Genomic DNA, 16572 nt, shown 5'->3' on the forward strand with positions numbered 1-16572 from the left:
AGTTGTTGAAATAAAACTGGCCAAGGAAATCCTTTGTATGTCCCATTTATCATCTTTTTCATAATCAGTTTTCTCTCTCCTCACTTGTCACTGTTTATTTACATACAGCATTTTTCATAATCTGCGCTCAAACTGGTTTACACAAAAATCTAAGTCTAAACACAGTAATACAGCTCTTTATTAAAGTGAACAAGACTGACTGTGAGGGCAGGAAGGCTACATTTATAGGGACAGGGAACTAGCTAGAAAGGGATACATTTTGGAGGGAACAATATCAGGCAATCACAGTGCTGCCTTTTGGAGGGAACCAATAAGACAGAGGATCCAAATACAGCAGCTTAAATGAACCAATAGTAGCTGTACCCTCTGGAACCAAAAGGCAGTTACTTTATCCTAATGCACATACAGACAATAATAATACAGATATAAAATCCTTTGACTCAATACACAACACCCCTCCCCCCCTAGTGAGCACAGCAGACGTAATCCCTCAGGTACTGTGGGGTCCTACAACTTCTACTTGATCTCCTGACAACAGGTGTTGCAGGTTCTGGGTTGGGTGTTACCTGTGGTGGAGGGGCTGCTATAGGGGTTTCGTCAGGAACAGATGGAGTCCCAGACATCTCAGGGTCCCCTACCTGTACCTCGTCATCCTGAGGACTAGCAGACCCTGGTTCATTTGCTGAAGCCCCTGGTGACTGCACCTCTGGGCCATCTTCACTCTGGTCTTGCAGCTGTGCGTCATTAGCCAGGGATGAATTATCTGACTCCTCCCTGCTGAGCGCCCGGCGCCTCAGCTGATCTATATGTCTCTTCCAGACTTGCCCATTTTCCAAGGTCACATAATAGGACACAGGTCCACTAGCCCGGGTGATCACACCGGCCACCCATCGCGGACCTCGTGAATAGTTCCTCACCCAGACCAGATCTTCAGGGGCGAGATACCTTGTTGTGTCAGTCTCAGCCTGGGGGGTTGCTCTTGAATTACGGTTTGGCATTTTATCTGGGTGGACATAATCCAGCACCGTTACCAGTCTTCTACCTAAGAGCAGCTCGGCTGGCGACTTGCCCGTCGCAGTACACGGCGTCGCATGCTGCAAAAATAACATTCGCGCAATGCGAGCCAACCAGTTACCCTCCATTAAGCGCGCAATGGATTCTTTGGCTGTTCTTACCATGCGCTCAGCCTGCCCATTGGAAGATGGGTGAAAGGGCACGGATGTGACCCCTCTTATGAAGTTATCAGTAAGAATGCCCTGAATTCTTGGGATACAAAAGCTGCCCCATTATCTGATACAATGGTCTCAGGTAACCCGTGGGTTGCAAACAGCTGCCTCAACACCTTGATTACGGCAGCTGATGCCATGCTAGGGACCATCGCCACTTCTAACCATTTGGAATATGCATCGACGATAACCAAAAAGACCTTCCCTTGGAATGGCCCAGCAAAATCTAAGTGCAGCCGGCTCCAGGGAGTCCTGGACTGCTCCCACCAGTGGACTGGTGCTCTGGCCACTTCTGGCCGCACCTCTTGGCATGCCTTGCATGTTCGTACCCATTGTTCTATGTTCTGGTCCATTCCAGGCCACCACACATAACATCGGGCTAGCAACTTCATCCTGACCATTCCCGGGTGTCCCATGTGAAGCGTCTCAAGAACCCTGTTTCTCAGTGGTGCTGGGATGATCACCCTATCTCCCCACAGGAGACAACCCTTATGCATGGACAATTCGTGCTGCCTTGTCGCATAAGGCCTGAATTTTTCTTCATACGGACCACCTGGCCACCCCCTCCCCACCCAAGTGAGCACACGGGAGAGAACAGCATCTTTCCTCGTTTTCTCAGCTAATGCAATACAGACAATAATAATACAGATATAAAATCCTTGGACTGGATGGCCCTTGTGGTCTCTTCCAACTCTATGATTCTATGATTCTATGACTCAATACACAACAATTTTGCTCTTATTATTTTGTCTTACAGAGCACAATGCTCTACGGAGATAACTGTGGAATCTGTAATTATCTCAAACTGCTGGATTTCATCATCCATCTTGCCAAATCCCATGTCAGGCCATGAACCCAGTCAGTATCAGAGTGTAAAAGCATATATTAAATAAACCCTGTGTCATTCAGAACTTCTGTGAGAAATTCTGGACACACAGGTTTTCATGTGTCAGATCTTTGGCGCCTTCCCTTAATCACAGTAATCCAGGGCTATTAAATGAAAGTTCTGGTAATGCAATTTATAATGGAGGAGAAAGAAATATGCCTTTCTGCATAACTCTTGGTCAAGATGAGAGGAGCATTTCTGCTACTGCTCCTTCTCTTCCTGTGGCTCCAGATGCCTCCAACTGACTCTGAGAGATGCACCATGACGGATCCTTTCCAACTTCCATACCAGTATTATCAGAGAGGAGACCTGATCATTGGAGGAATTGTTAATACTTTTGGCTATTTATCTGAAGACATAGATTTCCAGGACCATCCAAACACGACGTTTACAGATGAACTTCTGTAAGGAAATCACTCTATCCTTCATATATTTCTATATGCTGCTATAGGCTACAACTACACGATACATTCCATGGCATGATCAGAAAACATTTGACTTCTTTCCATGCACGGGGGTTAAAATACATTTCCTTCTCTTTATATTTTGATCATGGCATCTTCTTCTGTATTGCTTTATTCCTCATCTGGAGGTTTCTTCTTCTGCCTTTTCTGCTTTCCCCCCACCTGATCTCATGCTTTATCCCCATCCTCCCTCTGTGTTTCCTTTCACACCAAGGATGGACGATTTTACTTCGAAGCAAAACTTGATCCTCATATTCACAATCAGCATCATTTAATCTGACAGCGATAGATGCTGTGAGACAGGAATATCATAGATTCTGGATTATATTCCCAGCTGGACCATTTAAACAATATTGGGTAGAATTTACTGAAGCGTTGCAGAGTAGACCAACTGAAACTAATACCTCTAAGTTTGTCTCATCTATTAATCATAAGAGATAAGCAAATAATGTTTATATGTGTGTGTTGCAAGATGTGAATGTTCTGCACAAAATTAAATGCTTTTTACCATTTATACTTTTTTATTGATTTTCTTGCACAATAATAATTATACATACAAAACCCAAATCGGAAACCAAAATAAACATAAAAATACAAAAATCCTTAAATTCCTAATGTAAATTATATTACTTCTGTTTCTTCTTAATTCACAATTCATTTTCTCCCTTAGACTTCCCCCCTCCTCTTTGATCGTCTATCTTTTTTTCCATTTAGTACCACTATTTCAAAACTCATTATCTCATTTTCTTTATTAATAAGCTGTATTTTTTTAGCTTATATTTTGTGAGGTTTAATCAAACAAGTCCAGGTTTTTACTTGTGGACAATTATTAACTAAATATTCCTTATAAATATTCCTTATAAATTCCCCATTCTTTTTATACCTTTGATTTTTCTGTCTCCTAATTGTTTCTGACAGTTTTGCTAGTCAGGCCTGGCTCTAGGTGCAGTCCCGGTGGCGCGGGGCGCCAGGGCACTGGGCCGGCAGGGGGGGCACTGCACGGCAAAGCCGCGCGGAAGTCGTGCTGCGCGCTGCGATGGCGGGGGCGCCGGAGTGATCTCAGCGTCAGGGCGCCCGACCTGCTCAAGACGGCCCTGTTGCTAGTTCTAAGTATTCAAACAATTTCTCCTGCCATTCCTCTTTTGATGGTATCGATTCTCCCTTCCATCTTCTGACGACCAGTATTCTGACTGCTGCCATAGCATATAGGAATATTCTTCTTTTTTCCTTAGAAATTTCTGGACCCAGTATTCCCAGGAGGAAGGTTACCAGCTCTTTTGTAAAAGTTTGTTTGAACATTCATTTCTAAAGTCAGAGATTGTTCTCGGTTGAATTTCTGCTTTTATATATATTCAATAACAAACTACTTGACGCCCAAATTGCATAAATTCTTCCTGGTTATTTTTTTACTCCATATATTGAGTAAATTCTTTCTCATTCTGGTTTTTAGCTCTCCACACATCCTGTAGATTAAAATTTTCTACCATTTGGAGGAAGGTATACAGTAATCTTCCTCCTTCGTTTTCCTTTTCTCTTACTGTTCTGTCTAATTCCAGCGATGTTACTCCATTTAAGTCTCTCATTCATATTCCCCCCCATCACTATAATCTGACATTTTCGCCTCTAATTTATGGTAAAATTCAGCTTTCCTTTCATTTGGTGCGTAGATTCCTATGATTAAATTTTTCTCTTTTTGGGATGTTACTTTTATCACAATTATTCTGCCTTCATCGTCTTTAAATAAGAGCTTTGACTGTAATTTTGTATTTACATACATTATTATACTTTTTTAGTTATGTCTGATTAAATTGAATACTTTTAATTTACTTTTTATAATAATTTTTTATTGGTTTTCCATTTAGTAGTATACAATCGCATCATTGTTATCAACTGTACTTCCCCTGCTCTCTCGAGCCCTTCAACTTCCGTCCCTTCTGCCTAATGGCTTTCAAATTTAACCTTTGTATCATTGCATTTCTGGTTTTAAGTCCACTTATTACAAAAAACATTAAAAGTAAAATTAAAATAAATAGGGAAGAAAATTTCACATTACAAGTCTTCACACAACCCTGCTAGTGATGTTAATTGCTTGCAGTGATCTTTCAAATACCATATATATTTTCCCCAGTCTTTTTGGAATACTTGATCTTGCTGGTTACGGATTCTTCCTGGCAACTTCACCAGTTCTGCAAAGTCCTTCATTTTTGTCTGCCCCTCTTCTTTCTTTGGTACTGCTTGTTGTTTCCATTTTGGGGCTAAAAGAATTCTTGCTACAGTTGTTCCATAAAGTCTGTTATCTTCCCTCAGAATCTCTTCACCTACCATACCTAATAAAAAGGCTTCTGGTTTTTTTAAAAAAGTGCTTTCAAACTTTTTCTTTAACTCATTATATATCATTTCCCAGAAACCCTTTACCACTTTACATGTGGTGAAAAGTACTTTCCTTCTCTTTATATTTGCAGCATTCATTAATTCTTGTTCTATACATTTTAGCAAGTTTAGATGGTGTTAAATACCAACTATACATCATTTTCATGAAAACTGAATGCTTTTTAGATGCTATGTTCCTAAAGCTGACTGAATACTGGCCATGGATTTCCATTATCAAGAGGTAGGAAGCACAATGCATATATGGGTGCTTTTTTTTTGCTTATTTGTGTTATTTAATCTTTCGGAATCTGCTGGAAAAAGACAAGAAATCACCCATGTGCTTAAAAGGTAGAAGAGCTCAATACCTCTGACAAATTGTACAACTCTTTTATTAGTTCAACACTGAAGGACTACCAGAATACCCTCTCCCTGGTGTTTGCCATGAAAGAAATCAATGAGAACCCTAACATCGTACCGAATATGAGCTTTGGGTTACAACTCTACGATAGCTTCGTCAATACAAGGATGACTTATCAGAACACCCTGAAACTTCTGTCCAGCACAGAAAGGATTGTCCCCAACTTCGAATGTGACAAGAAAAGAAATATGATGGCTGTTATTGGAGCACTTGACTCCGACATCTCCCTTCACATGACTACGATCTTAGGCATCTACAAGATTCCACAGGTATAATAATAATAATAATAATAATAATAATAATAATAATAATAAGCCACCCTTCTTACTGGATTGACATCACAACTCTGGGTGGCTTCGACCAATAAAACAAACCACAGTAAAGCATTAAACATTAAAAACTTCCTGATACAGGGCTGTCTTCAGATGTCTTCTAAAGGTCAGATAGTTGTTTATTTGCTTGACATCTGAAGGGAAGGTGTTCCACAGGGCGGGCGCCACTTTCGAGAAGGCCCTCTGCACTGGACCTCAGTGTCCAGGCAGAATGATGGAGGTCTACTGGGCTGAGGCCATTTAGGGCTTTAGAGGTCAGCACCAACACTTTGAATTGTGCTTGGAAAGGTACTGGGAGCCAATGTAGGTCTTTCAGGACTGGTGTTATATAGTCTCGGCACCCACTCCCAGTCACCAGTTTAGCTGCTGCAGTCTGGATTAATTGTCCTTTCTGAGTCATCTTCCAAGGCAGCCCCACATAGCGTGTATTGCAGTAGTCCCAGCAGGAGATAGTGAGTGTGTGAGCTGTGAAGCTTTACTGCCTCTGGAACAATAATTATCTTCTGGTTCTCCATACTTCCTTTTACCTTCGTTCATTTTCCTGAAAAAGGAAGTTTGCAAAAAAAAATACATAACTGATACACAAATTTATTACTTTGCACATATTTTGCTTTAAAAAAATCGAACTTGGAAAAATAAAGTGTTCTCTCACTGATATTCATGGTCTCCTTTTGGGGCAGGGAGCTTCGCAGTCGTGGTTGGAAGGGCTTTGGTGCTTTCCTGATTTCCTGTCACATGTGTCACTGCAGTTTGTCTGCAAGGAGGGAGGGAAAGGGAGAGAGAGAGAGGTTGGTGCAGTGTAAATGCACTAGTAGGAATCCTCCTCCCAGGAAGCTGCACAACACCAGTTGCAAGAGGGCAGAGAAACAGTGCTACCCCTCCCCACCAGCTACTGGTGGAGTTATTGTGGGAATGTTCAGGGATGCAGGAAAGGATATAATCAAACAATATATCCTCTCCTGCATCCCTGAACATTCCCACAAAGGGTTAGTGGGCCCAGCATTGTGTATTTTTGTAGGATTGCGTTGGATAGTGCTTTGTTCCATTGTGCAGTGGGGATTAGGCAATCCCTCCCCTTCCTCAGAGTTCACGGTGACCCAAGGCAGTGAAGATTTGTTTTGTATTTTGAGATTTTTGAGATTTTGATTTTAGAATTTTGACAAATTTTCGAATTTTGAATATTTTCACATTTTTGAATTCTAAGGTGGCTAGTGCAAATTTTGGTAGTGATGCAAAACTAGGAATGCCTGTGCTAAATGAATATAATTTGTACACTGCAAGCAACACTTAATAGCACTTCTAGATGCTAAACACATTTTGGATGCTGTAGAGAAACCGCAGCCTACAGGAGCAAGTGAGGAAGATTTAGCCAAGATAAGAGCTTGGAAAGACAAGAACAGCAAAGCCAGGCACATAATTTTGAGTGGACTTTGCGAAGAGCATCTATCATTAATAAATAGTAAAGATGATGCATTTCAAATCTTAAGTGATATTGAGCGCATGTATGGAGAATGTACTAAGAACTCCTACAGAACCTTGATGTGTAAATTAACCAGACTGACGATGAATTCTAAAGAAGAAATCACAGAGCACATCAACAAGTTTACTGAAATTATTCAAAAGATTGAGCTTACTCTTAAGCCTTTCGACAAAGAGACAAAGACATCATTTGGCTAGCATCACTAGGACCAAAGTTCGATCCTTTTGTTAGTATAATGGATCACAGAGAAGGTCTATTATACCAACAGTTATGCATTAGGTTATTGTGAAATCAACATAAATCCACAAATGGATTTTCCCCTCTTCCCCTCTTTTTGCCTTTTTCTGTTCCACAAGGATGTTGAAGGAATGACTGTGATGGCCCCTCACAACCAGCTGGTTTGAGCTATGTTTATCTATGAATGTCAGTTTCTCTCAGTTCCTCATGTTTCCAATCTCATTTCTCCCATTTTTGCCTAATCCACATATTAGTGGTGTTTTCCTCCTTTCTATAAGACCTCACAAGAATTAATCAGAATTTCAGTGTTAATTTTTCCCATTTTTGTAAACAGTTTTGCCTAATCCACATATTTTCCAGCAATTTCTCCAATGTCGTATATTTCTGGATTTTATTTTCACAAAGAATTGCACTTTTATGACAAGTGTCTCTTAGTAGTGTCTCTTATTGGTCCTGAAGGTAGGAGTCTATCAAGTTCTGAAGATGGTCATCCAAATGTCAAGGACCAAATGGAGCAAACAGCATGCAGACCTAGTGGTGGGAGGAAAATATCCTTAAATAAGAGACATGGGGGAATGATCAATGGTCTTCAATGTCTGTATACTAATGCACAGAGCATGGGAAATAAACAAGTTGAACTTGAGCTCTTGGTACAGCAAACTAAATACGACATAATAGGCATCACTGAAACCTGGTGGGATGAGTCTCATGATTAGAATGTAGAAATAGAGGGATACAATCTATTTTAGAGAAATAGACCGAGCAGGGAAGGAGGAGGAGGAGCGTTATATGTCAGGGATGTGTATACCTGTGAAGAGATCCAGGATTTAAAACTTCAAAGCCAAGTTGAGAGTATCTGGGTCAAAATTAAGGGGGAGAAAAATAACAGTGATCTCATTGTGGGAGTTTACTATAGATCCCCAAGCCAAACTGAGGACACAGATGATGCCTTCCTGAAACAGATGACCAAGCATTCAAAAGGAAGTGAGATAGTAGTAATGGGGGATTTCAACTATCCTGATATTTCTTGGATGTCAAACTCAGCCAAGAGCATAAGGTCGAACAGATTCCTCACTGGCCTTGCAGACAATTTCATTGTCCAGAAAGTGGGAGAAGCAACAAGAGGATCAGCCATTTTAGATCTGGTCCTAACCAATAGTGATGACCTGGTTAGTGGGGTAGAAGTGGCAGGATCATTAGGTGGGAGTGATCATGCTCTTCTGGAGTTTATTATTCAGTGGAAAGGAGCAACCAAGCATACTAAGACTCAAATCCTAGACTTTAAGAAAGCCAACTTCAGAAAACTTAGGGAAACGCTGGATGAGATCCCATGGACAGAAATACTAAAAGGGAAGGGAGTTCATGATGGTTGGGAGTTTGTTAAAAGGGAGATATTAAAAGCACAACTTCAGGCAATACCAATGAGACGGAAACATGGAAGGTGCCTAAAGAAGCCAGGGTGGCTATCTAAAGAACTTTTGACTGAGTTAAGATTTAAAAGGGATATGTACAAAAAATGGAAAAAGGGGGAAATCACCAGATTTTGGCACAAATTATAAGAAAACATGAAGTATTTATTTTGTTACCTTCCCAAGTGGATACAATCAAGCTAAACATAATACTCTATGGGGATAGGGATGCAAAATAATCAACAAATGAAGAAGAAGAAAAAGAAAGTGAATTTTCCTCAAATGTCTGATGCTTTCCATGAACTTTGTTGACATTATCTAGTACCCTACTGCAAAACTGAAGTAGTCAATCCAAAGGGTTATTCAGGGAAGAAATGACAATATTGTTGCATTAGGGAACAAAAGATTGGAACATTTCATCTTCATAGATTCAGTATCACTTGAGAAATATTTCACTTTCCACATGCTTCATTGTAAATGATAAACCTGACAAAGATGTCCTTGATGAATAATGGATTCAGTGTTTTATATTCTAATACAGTACTTGATGCATAGAATAAATCTGAAGGCAGCCCTGTTTAGGGGAGATTTTAATTTTTGATGTTTTATTGTGTAATATTCTGTTGGGAGACACCCTGAGTGGGCAGGGTATCAATAATAAATATTTAATATTATTATTATTACTAATATTGATATTATTATTACATTCATTCAAATTCCTCTGATATACAATACTAAATAATCTATTTTTACCTTCAATGAATTCTCATGGGTTCCACTTCAGGCAGTTATGTGGGATGAATCCCAACCGTTTGCTAAAACTCTCCCATTATTCTGAGATTGATGTCTTCCTTAGATTGCTTATTGTGCATTAGCTCCAGTGAGGAGGACCGCGTTGCAGCTCCAAACCTTCTTTCGGACGGTGCCCAATGAGAAATATCAATATGCAGGGATTGTCAAGCTGCTTCTTCATTTTCAATGGACGTGGGTTGGACTTGTTGCATCAGATGATGAGAATGGAGAGAAGTTTATGGAATTCTTAGTGCCAATGCTTTCCCAACATGGAGTCTGCACAGCCTTCAATGAAAAACTACCAGCCATAACTCAAGGGTTAGATAATTTCAGTTCACTGGAACTCATCCGGGCTAAGTCCTCTTTCCTGATGGACTCAGATGTCACTGTCTTAGTTCTATATGCAGAACCTCAGACCACTGCAGTTGTGAAATTGATGATTTATTTTTCTTCATTAGCTGAAGATATTGCACAGAATTCTAAAGGCAGAGTGTGGATTTTGACAGCCCAATGGGCCTTCTCATCAGATATAATCCAAAGGGATATTGATATTCAAGTCTTCGATGGTGCCCTGTCTTTTGCAATTCACACAGAAAAAGTCCAGGGATTTCAAGAATTCCTTCAGACCCTAAACCCTAACTCTCCAAATGGAGATGGGTTCCTCCAGACTTTTTGGGAACTGGCATTCAACTGCTTATTTTCTGTTTCCAATGACCCCAATGAAAGCAGAGACACATGCACTGGCAAAGAGAGTCTGGAGAGCCTTCCTGGGCATATTTTTGAAATGACCATGACTGGTCAAAGTTACAGTACCTATAATGCGGTTTATGCCATTGCATATACTTTGCACAAGATTCTCTCATCCAGGCCAAAACACAGAAGGATGGCAGGCAGAGGTGGGCTCGATCCTCCCAAACTGCAACCTTGGCAGGTAAGATTTCATATTCAGAATAAATCTTTGCTTGGGGCTAATATATTGGATGATGAACAGAGTCCACAGAATGAATACACACGGAAAACAGACTAATGTTATTTTCAGTGCTTCCCTCTTTTCCTTGCCTTCAAATTGGAGCCAGAATCAATATATTCCCTGTCCTTCGCCTTCAAGTTGCAGAGGTGAAGGTTAAGGGGTGATATGATAGCCATGTTCAAATATATAAAAGGGGTTAGGGTTAGGGTTATATAGAATGTCATATAGAAGAGGGTGAAAGGTTGTTTTCTGCTGCTCTAGAGAATCAGACATGGAGCAATAGATTCAAACTACAAGAAAGAAGATTCTACCTAAACATTAGGAAGAACTTCCTGACAGTAAGAGCTGTTCGACAGAGGAATTTGCTGCCAAGGAGTGTGGTGGAGTCTCCTCCTTTGGAGGTCTTTAAGCAGAGGCTGTCAGGAATGCTTTGATGGTGTTTCCTGCTTGGCAGGGGGTTGGACCGGATGGCCCTTGTGGTCCCTTCCAACTCTATGATTCTAGGTGGAAGTATCTCCTCCTGCACTTCCTCACACAGAAAGATCACCTCTTTGTCGAACTCAACAATGTTGTGGAAGGAGCTCCATGTTTTGTGTCAATGTGTTTGTGATGCTGATATGTCAGGAGTGGTGAAGAAGGAGGCATGTTAAACTGGGCCTCATGATGTCTTAATATCAGAAAGGTGGTAGGTTTTTACCTCTCCAGTACTTTCCTCGGGCAGCATTTAGGTTTGTTTCTACCCCTGACTGCCCAACCATTCTGTCCACCACCATCAACTATCTTCTAGAGACAGAAGTTGTTTCTGCACCAAAGGGGAACATATATGGCTATTTTCAAATGTAATTATCTGGTCATTATTGTATCTTGTGCCTAGCAAAGTTCATTGATTGTAGTGTTCCTACAAGTTATGCTCACATTACATATGTGATTGCAACATCATATTGGTGGGGGAAAGTAAATAAAGAATGGAGTGCCGTGAAAACTCACCATCACCTGCTCTCTATTTATTTCTCCCCTGCCCTTACCAGGCTCTCAGAAGGTCCAGGGAAGGCCCTGGGTGTGCAGCCCTCCCCCTTGCTTGCTGGGCTCTGGGAAGGAGGCATGAGGGAGCTTTCCCCCCCAAAAGCCAGGTGAGCAAGGCAGTGTACTCCATGCTAGCCTCGGAGAAGGAGACACAAGGACACTGGGTGCGTCCCAGAAGACATGAAAGAAGGTGCCCCTTTGCTTCCCAGGCTGTTGGGAGGTCATGACAGGGCTCTAGGGGCAATCCCAGGGTCCTCCTGCAACCTTCCCAGGCCTTGGAAGCCCCTCTCTGCCTTGTGGAGGGCAGTTCCAGGGGTTCCTGACTTTGCACAATTTTGCCTTTGCACATGAACCCCCTGAGCCTAACCCTCAAATACTTAAGGGCCTGGCCAAGTGGACTTCCCAGAATTCCATATGTGCTCCAAAGGTGGACCACACCATTTTTGACTCCTTTCCAATATGTGACAAATATTGATTGATACTTTTCCTTTGCCTCGTTTTATCCTGTCTAGGTTCCCTCCTTCCTGAGGAGTATCTCCTTCAACAACAGTGCTGGGGACTTTGTGTCTTTTGATGAGAATGGGGAATTAGCAGCTGGATTTGACGTCCTTAACTGGGTTACTTTCCCCAACCAAACCTTCTCACGAGTGAAAGTAGGAAAGACAGAACCACAGGATTCGCACTATGTCGACTTCAGCATGGATGAAGAAGCCATCACATGGCACAAAGCATTCAATCAGGTAGGAGTGGACTCTTGGTTTTTAAAAAATGATAATATTTTAAATTAATATTAAGAATATAAATAAAAAGAGTTATTATTATTATTATTATTATTATTATTATTATTATTATTATTATGCAAAATTTATTTTACCATCATTCATGATGTGAGAAGTAGATCTTTTCTTCTTCAGAGTTCTGGTATAAAAGTATAAAATGGCAATACCAGATTGCCCTCTAAAGTATGGCAGGGTCGGGCAGGGTCCAGCCCCTCTTCCCCTGCCCCCAGAGGCCAGAGGTGGGAGGCACCAAGTGACCATCCCCTCCACTGACTGCCCAGGAAGATGGCAGCCCCCAGGGAGAAGCCCCAGCCATGCCATATGGCAAAGCCCACAGAACCAAGCAAGACTTAATTCTCACAAGGCAAGGGAAAGATAAGTCACTCATTTCTTTGGAAGGAAGAGTTCTGGTCTTGCAGTGTTTCTCTGAGCCTAATGTATTTTAGGGTTGCCATACGTCTGGGTATTCCTGGACATGTCCTTTTCTTTGCAGAGGGCAACATGCCCACCCAGGGAGATTTTTATATTTAAAAGGAAATGTCCGGGGATAGGGGTTTTTTGGGGGAGGGGCTTGGGCAAAGGCTGAGGTGGGGGTGTGGCCTCCTCTGCACGCCTCAGCCTCTCACTTCTAGCCCAAGCTGTAGAAAGAGGCACTCGGGTGCGCTGGCAGGGGCCCTACATGCCCACAGCTGTGCACCTCTTTCCCTGGCCTGGTCTGGCAAAGGTTCAGGCTGCCCTTGCCCCCCCCTCTTCAAGATACATATGGCAGCCCTAATGTATTTGCTTCCTATCTTACCTTCTCTGCCAACTTCAGAATTGGTTGTCTTTCTCTGTCCTCTTTCCATCCACCATGTTTCTACAGTTGAAAACTGAATCGCCCTTCTGCTTCACTCCCAATATTTATATTACAATTTATTCACGCATAAACTACCTTTCTGGAATAACACGGGTCTGCCAAATGGTCTCTTCTCTTTGGTTCAAACTGTGTTCTTTACCATGCAAAAGGGAGCTTCCTCTTCTCTCCTCTTTCTGGGCAGGTCCTGCCCCTTGGTTTGTGTAATGATCGGTGCCAGCCAGGCTACAGCCGGAAAAAGAAGGAGGGGCTGCCATTTTGTTGCTATGACTGTGCTTCATGTCCAGATGGGATGATTTCAAATCAAACAGGTAGGAGACATCATCTGCTCTTTCATAAAATGATGCCTAGTCTATTTCAACAGTCTCCCATTATTAACAGTTCAGTACTCCTAAACAGAACAGGAGTTGCACTCAGATCTGGAAGAAAGAAGATGGACAAAGAGAATTGGGCAAACGAGAGCCACAACTTTAACCTTGACAAAGTAGATCTGTGGAAATTGCCATGGATCATGTCCAGTGTTTTCTGCCTGCTCCCCACCTGCCACAGGTTACGAAGTCAGTGAAGACTTGCCTAACCCTCCATCCCCATAGTTTTAGGGCTGAGAGCCAGAAAAGGGAGCAAATGTCTATAGGTTAGCCCCTGAGCCCCTGAATACTATCCAGTGAATCTCACCTTACTATTTTGTACAGTGTACCACTAAGAATTGTGACTCCAACTAAGGGGCACACCCACAGCCAATGCTCCTGATCCCTAACACCAGATGAAGTACAGAATGATGAAAACTGCCTGCATCTTAGGCAATCAGAAAGAAGTGAAATCTCCTACAACTATAAATAACTACATTTTCCCAACCCCAGGTATTATTTTGGACAAAGATTACTTGACCTAGTAAGTGAGAACTGTGTGTTGCAAAGGCCTTTTGCACATAATGCCTCATAGGGAGGAATAGAATGCATGTGAGCAAGAACTCAAATTCTGCTCCTCCAAGATATCATAGTGGGCTTCTCACTTTTCAGCAGAGATGACTGTATGCTCTTTCAATGACCCCATATTAACAGTCAATACGTTGCTTCCTAAAATCCTGGTGATTTGATTGATACCACCTATATGGTTTATGAAGAAAAAATACCCGTTGCATTTTACTGTTTTCCACTTTTCTCTGATACTTGTTTCCAACTAATTAATGGCCCAGAATTGTGTTTTGGGGGCAGAAGCAATATTTCTTTCAAAGGAAATTTGAGATACCATTGGAGATGGAGGAGTCCATTTCATTACAAATAATGAAAAATGACTGAAGAGAAAGGTTGCCTAGTTGTGGAAACTCATATATCAATAATCTGATTTATTTATTTTTTTAGATATGAATTATTGTTTCAAATGCCAAGAAGGTCAGTTTCCAAACCGCAACAGAGATCATTGCATTCCCAAGAGGCAAAATTTCCTTTCCTACGCCGAGCCTTTGGGATTCACATTAGCTGCCTTAGCTCTGCTCTTTGCTCTGGTCACAGCCTTGATCCTTGGCGTCTTCTCTAAGAACGGGGACACTCCCATTGTCAAAGCCAACAACCGGGACCTCACCTACACTCTGCTCCTTGCCCTGTTGCTCTGCTTCCTCTGCTCCTTGCTCTTCATTGGCCAGCCTCACCGAGCGAGCTGCTCTTTACGACAAACGGCCTTTGGCATCATCTTCTCCCTTGCGGTGTCTTGTGTCTTGGCCAAAACCATCACGGTGGTTCTGGCGTTCATGGCCACCAAACCCGGATCCAGGATGAGGAAATGGGTGGGGAAATCTCTTGCCAACTCTGTCCTTCTGGCTTGCTGCTCACTTCAGGCCAGTATTTGTGCTCTTTGGCTCTGCACGGCTCCTCCCTTCCCAGATGTGGACATGAACTCTCTGGCGGAGGAAATCATCGTGGAATGCAACGAAGGCTCTGCCACCATGTTTTATTGTGTCCTGGGGTACCTGGGATTCCTGGCCATTGTCAGCTTCACCATGGCTTTCCTGGCCAGGAAGTTGCCAGACAGTTTCAACGAAGCCAAGTTCATCACTTTCAGCATGTTGGTGTTCTGCAGCGTTTGGCTGTCCTTTGTTCCCTCTTATCTGAGCACCAAAGGAAAGCAGATGGTGGCTGTGGAGATCTTCTGCATCTTGGCCTCCAGTGCAGGCTTGCTCGCTTGCATCTTCTTCCCCAAATTGTACATAATCATTCTGAGGCCTGAATTGAACAGCAAAGACCACTTGATTCGGAGGAGCAAATAAGAGTCAACTTGCAACATTGATGCCTTTAATTGTTGCATTATTAGAAAATGCAGGCATTTGTTGGAATAAAACCGGCCAAGGAAATCCCTTGTGTGTCCCAATTCTTATCTTTTTCATACTCAGTGTTTTCACCCCTTTCTTGTCATTGTCTATTTATATACCGCATTTTTCACAATCTGTGCTTGAACTGGTTTACCCAAAAATCTAAGTCTAAACACAGTAATACATAAGAACATAAAGGAGAACTTGCTGGATCTGGCCCATGACACATTTAGTCCAGCATCTTGTTCTCACAAGGGCCAACCAGATTATTTTTAATAATATTATTTTTTTAAGTTGTATACCACCCTTCATATATTATTATTATTATTATTATTATTATTATTATTATTATTATTATAGTGGTACCTCGGTTTATGAACACAATTGGTTCTGGAAGTCTGTTCATAAACTGAAGCGTTCATAAACTGAAAGTAATGGAAAGTGGATTAATCTGCTCCAGACGGGTCTGCGGAGTACTCAACCTGAAGCGTACTTAACCCGAAGTATGGGTGTAATTGGTTCCGGAAGTCTGTTCATAAACTGAAGCGTTCATAAACTGAAGCGAACTTTCCCATTGAAAGTAATGGAAAATGAATTAATCCGTTCCAGATGGGTCTGCGGCATTCGTAAACCGAAAATTCGTAAACCGAGGTGTTCATAAACTGAGGTTCCACTGTATTATTATTATTATCTGCCCAACTGATTGGGTTTCCCCAGCCACTCTTGGTGGCTTCCTGTATATATAAAAACATAATAAAACATCACATACTAGAAGGCTTCCCGATCCTGGGCTGCCTTCAGATGTCTTCTAAAGGTTATATTGTTATTCATCTCCTTGGCATCTGAAGGAAGGGCATGCCACAGGGAAGGAGCCACTACCGAGAAGGCCCTCTGCCTGCTTCCCTGTAACCTCACTTCTCGCAGTGTCAGGGACTGGGCAGAGGAGGAATGGTGGAGATTGCCTCTCCAGCCTGATCCTTCCAGGGAGGAGGAAGAGGAAGACAGTTTAGAGTTACAACAGGAGTTTG

General features: G+C 42.0%; 1 protein-coding gene across 1 annotated transcript; it reads left to right on the top strand.

The window, feature by feature from the left end:
* Positions 1 to 2373: 2373 nt before the first annotated feature.
* LOC148683736 (vomeronasal type-2 receptor 26-like) lies at positions 2374 to 15521 on the top strand. Its single transcript, XM_088657277.1, has 7 exons — positions 2374 to 2516; positions 5342 to 5633; positions 7533 to 7574; positions 9679 to 10545; positions 12120 to 12347; positions 13424 to 13550; positions 14601 to 15521. The coding sequence occupies exons 1-7, from the start codon at positions 2374 to 2376 to the stop codon at positions 15500 to 15502; spliced, it is 2601 nt and encodes an 866-aa protein (XP_088513403.1). The 3' UTR covers positions 15503 to 15521.
* Positions 15522 to 16572: the final 1051 nt, after the last annotated feature.

The sequence above is a fragment of the Zootoca vivipara genome, chromosome 13 (assembly GCF_965207765.1).
Source record: "Zootoca vivipara chromosome 13, rZooViv2.hap1.1, whole genome shotgun sequence".
Lineage (NCBI taxonomy): Eukaryota > Metazoa > Chordata > Lepidosauria > Squamata > Lacertidae > Zootoca > Zootoca vivipara.

Excerpts from the sequence above, each read along its gene's own strand:
- LOC148683736 (XM_088657277.1), top strand. The coding sequence starts at position 2,374 with ATGACGGATCCTTTCCAACTTCCATACCAGTATTATCAGAGAGGAGAC. Across the intron at positions 2,517-5,341 it reads ACGTTTACAGATGAACTTCT|TTCAACACTGAAGGACTACC; the intron begins GTAAGGAAATCA and ends CTCTTTTATTAG. Across the intron at positions 12,348-13,423 it reads GGCACAAAGCATTCAATCAG|GTCCTGCCCCTTGGTTTGTG; the intron begins GTAGGAGTGGAC and ends CTTTCTGGGCAG.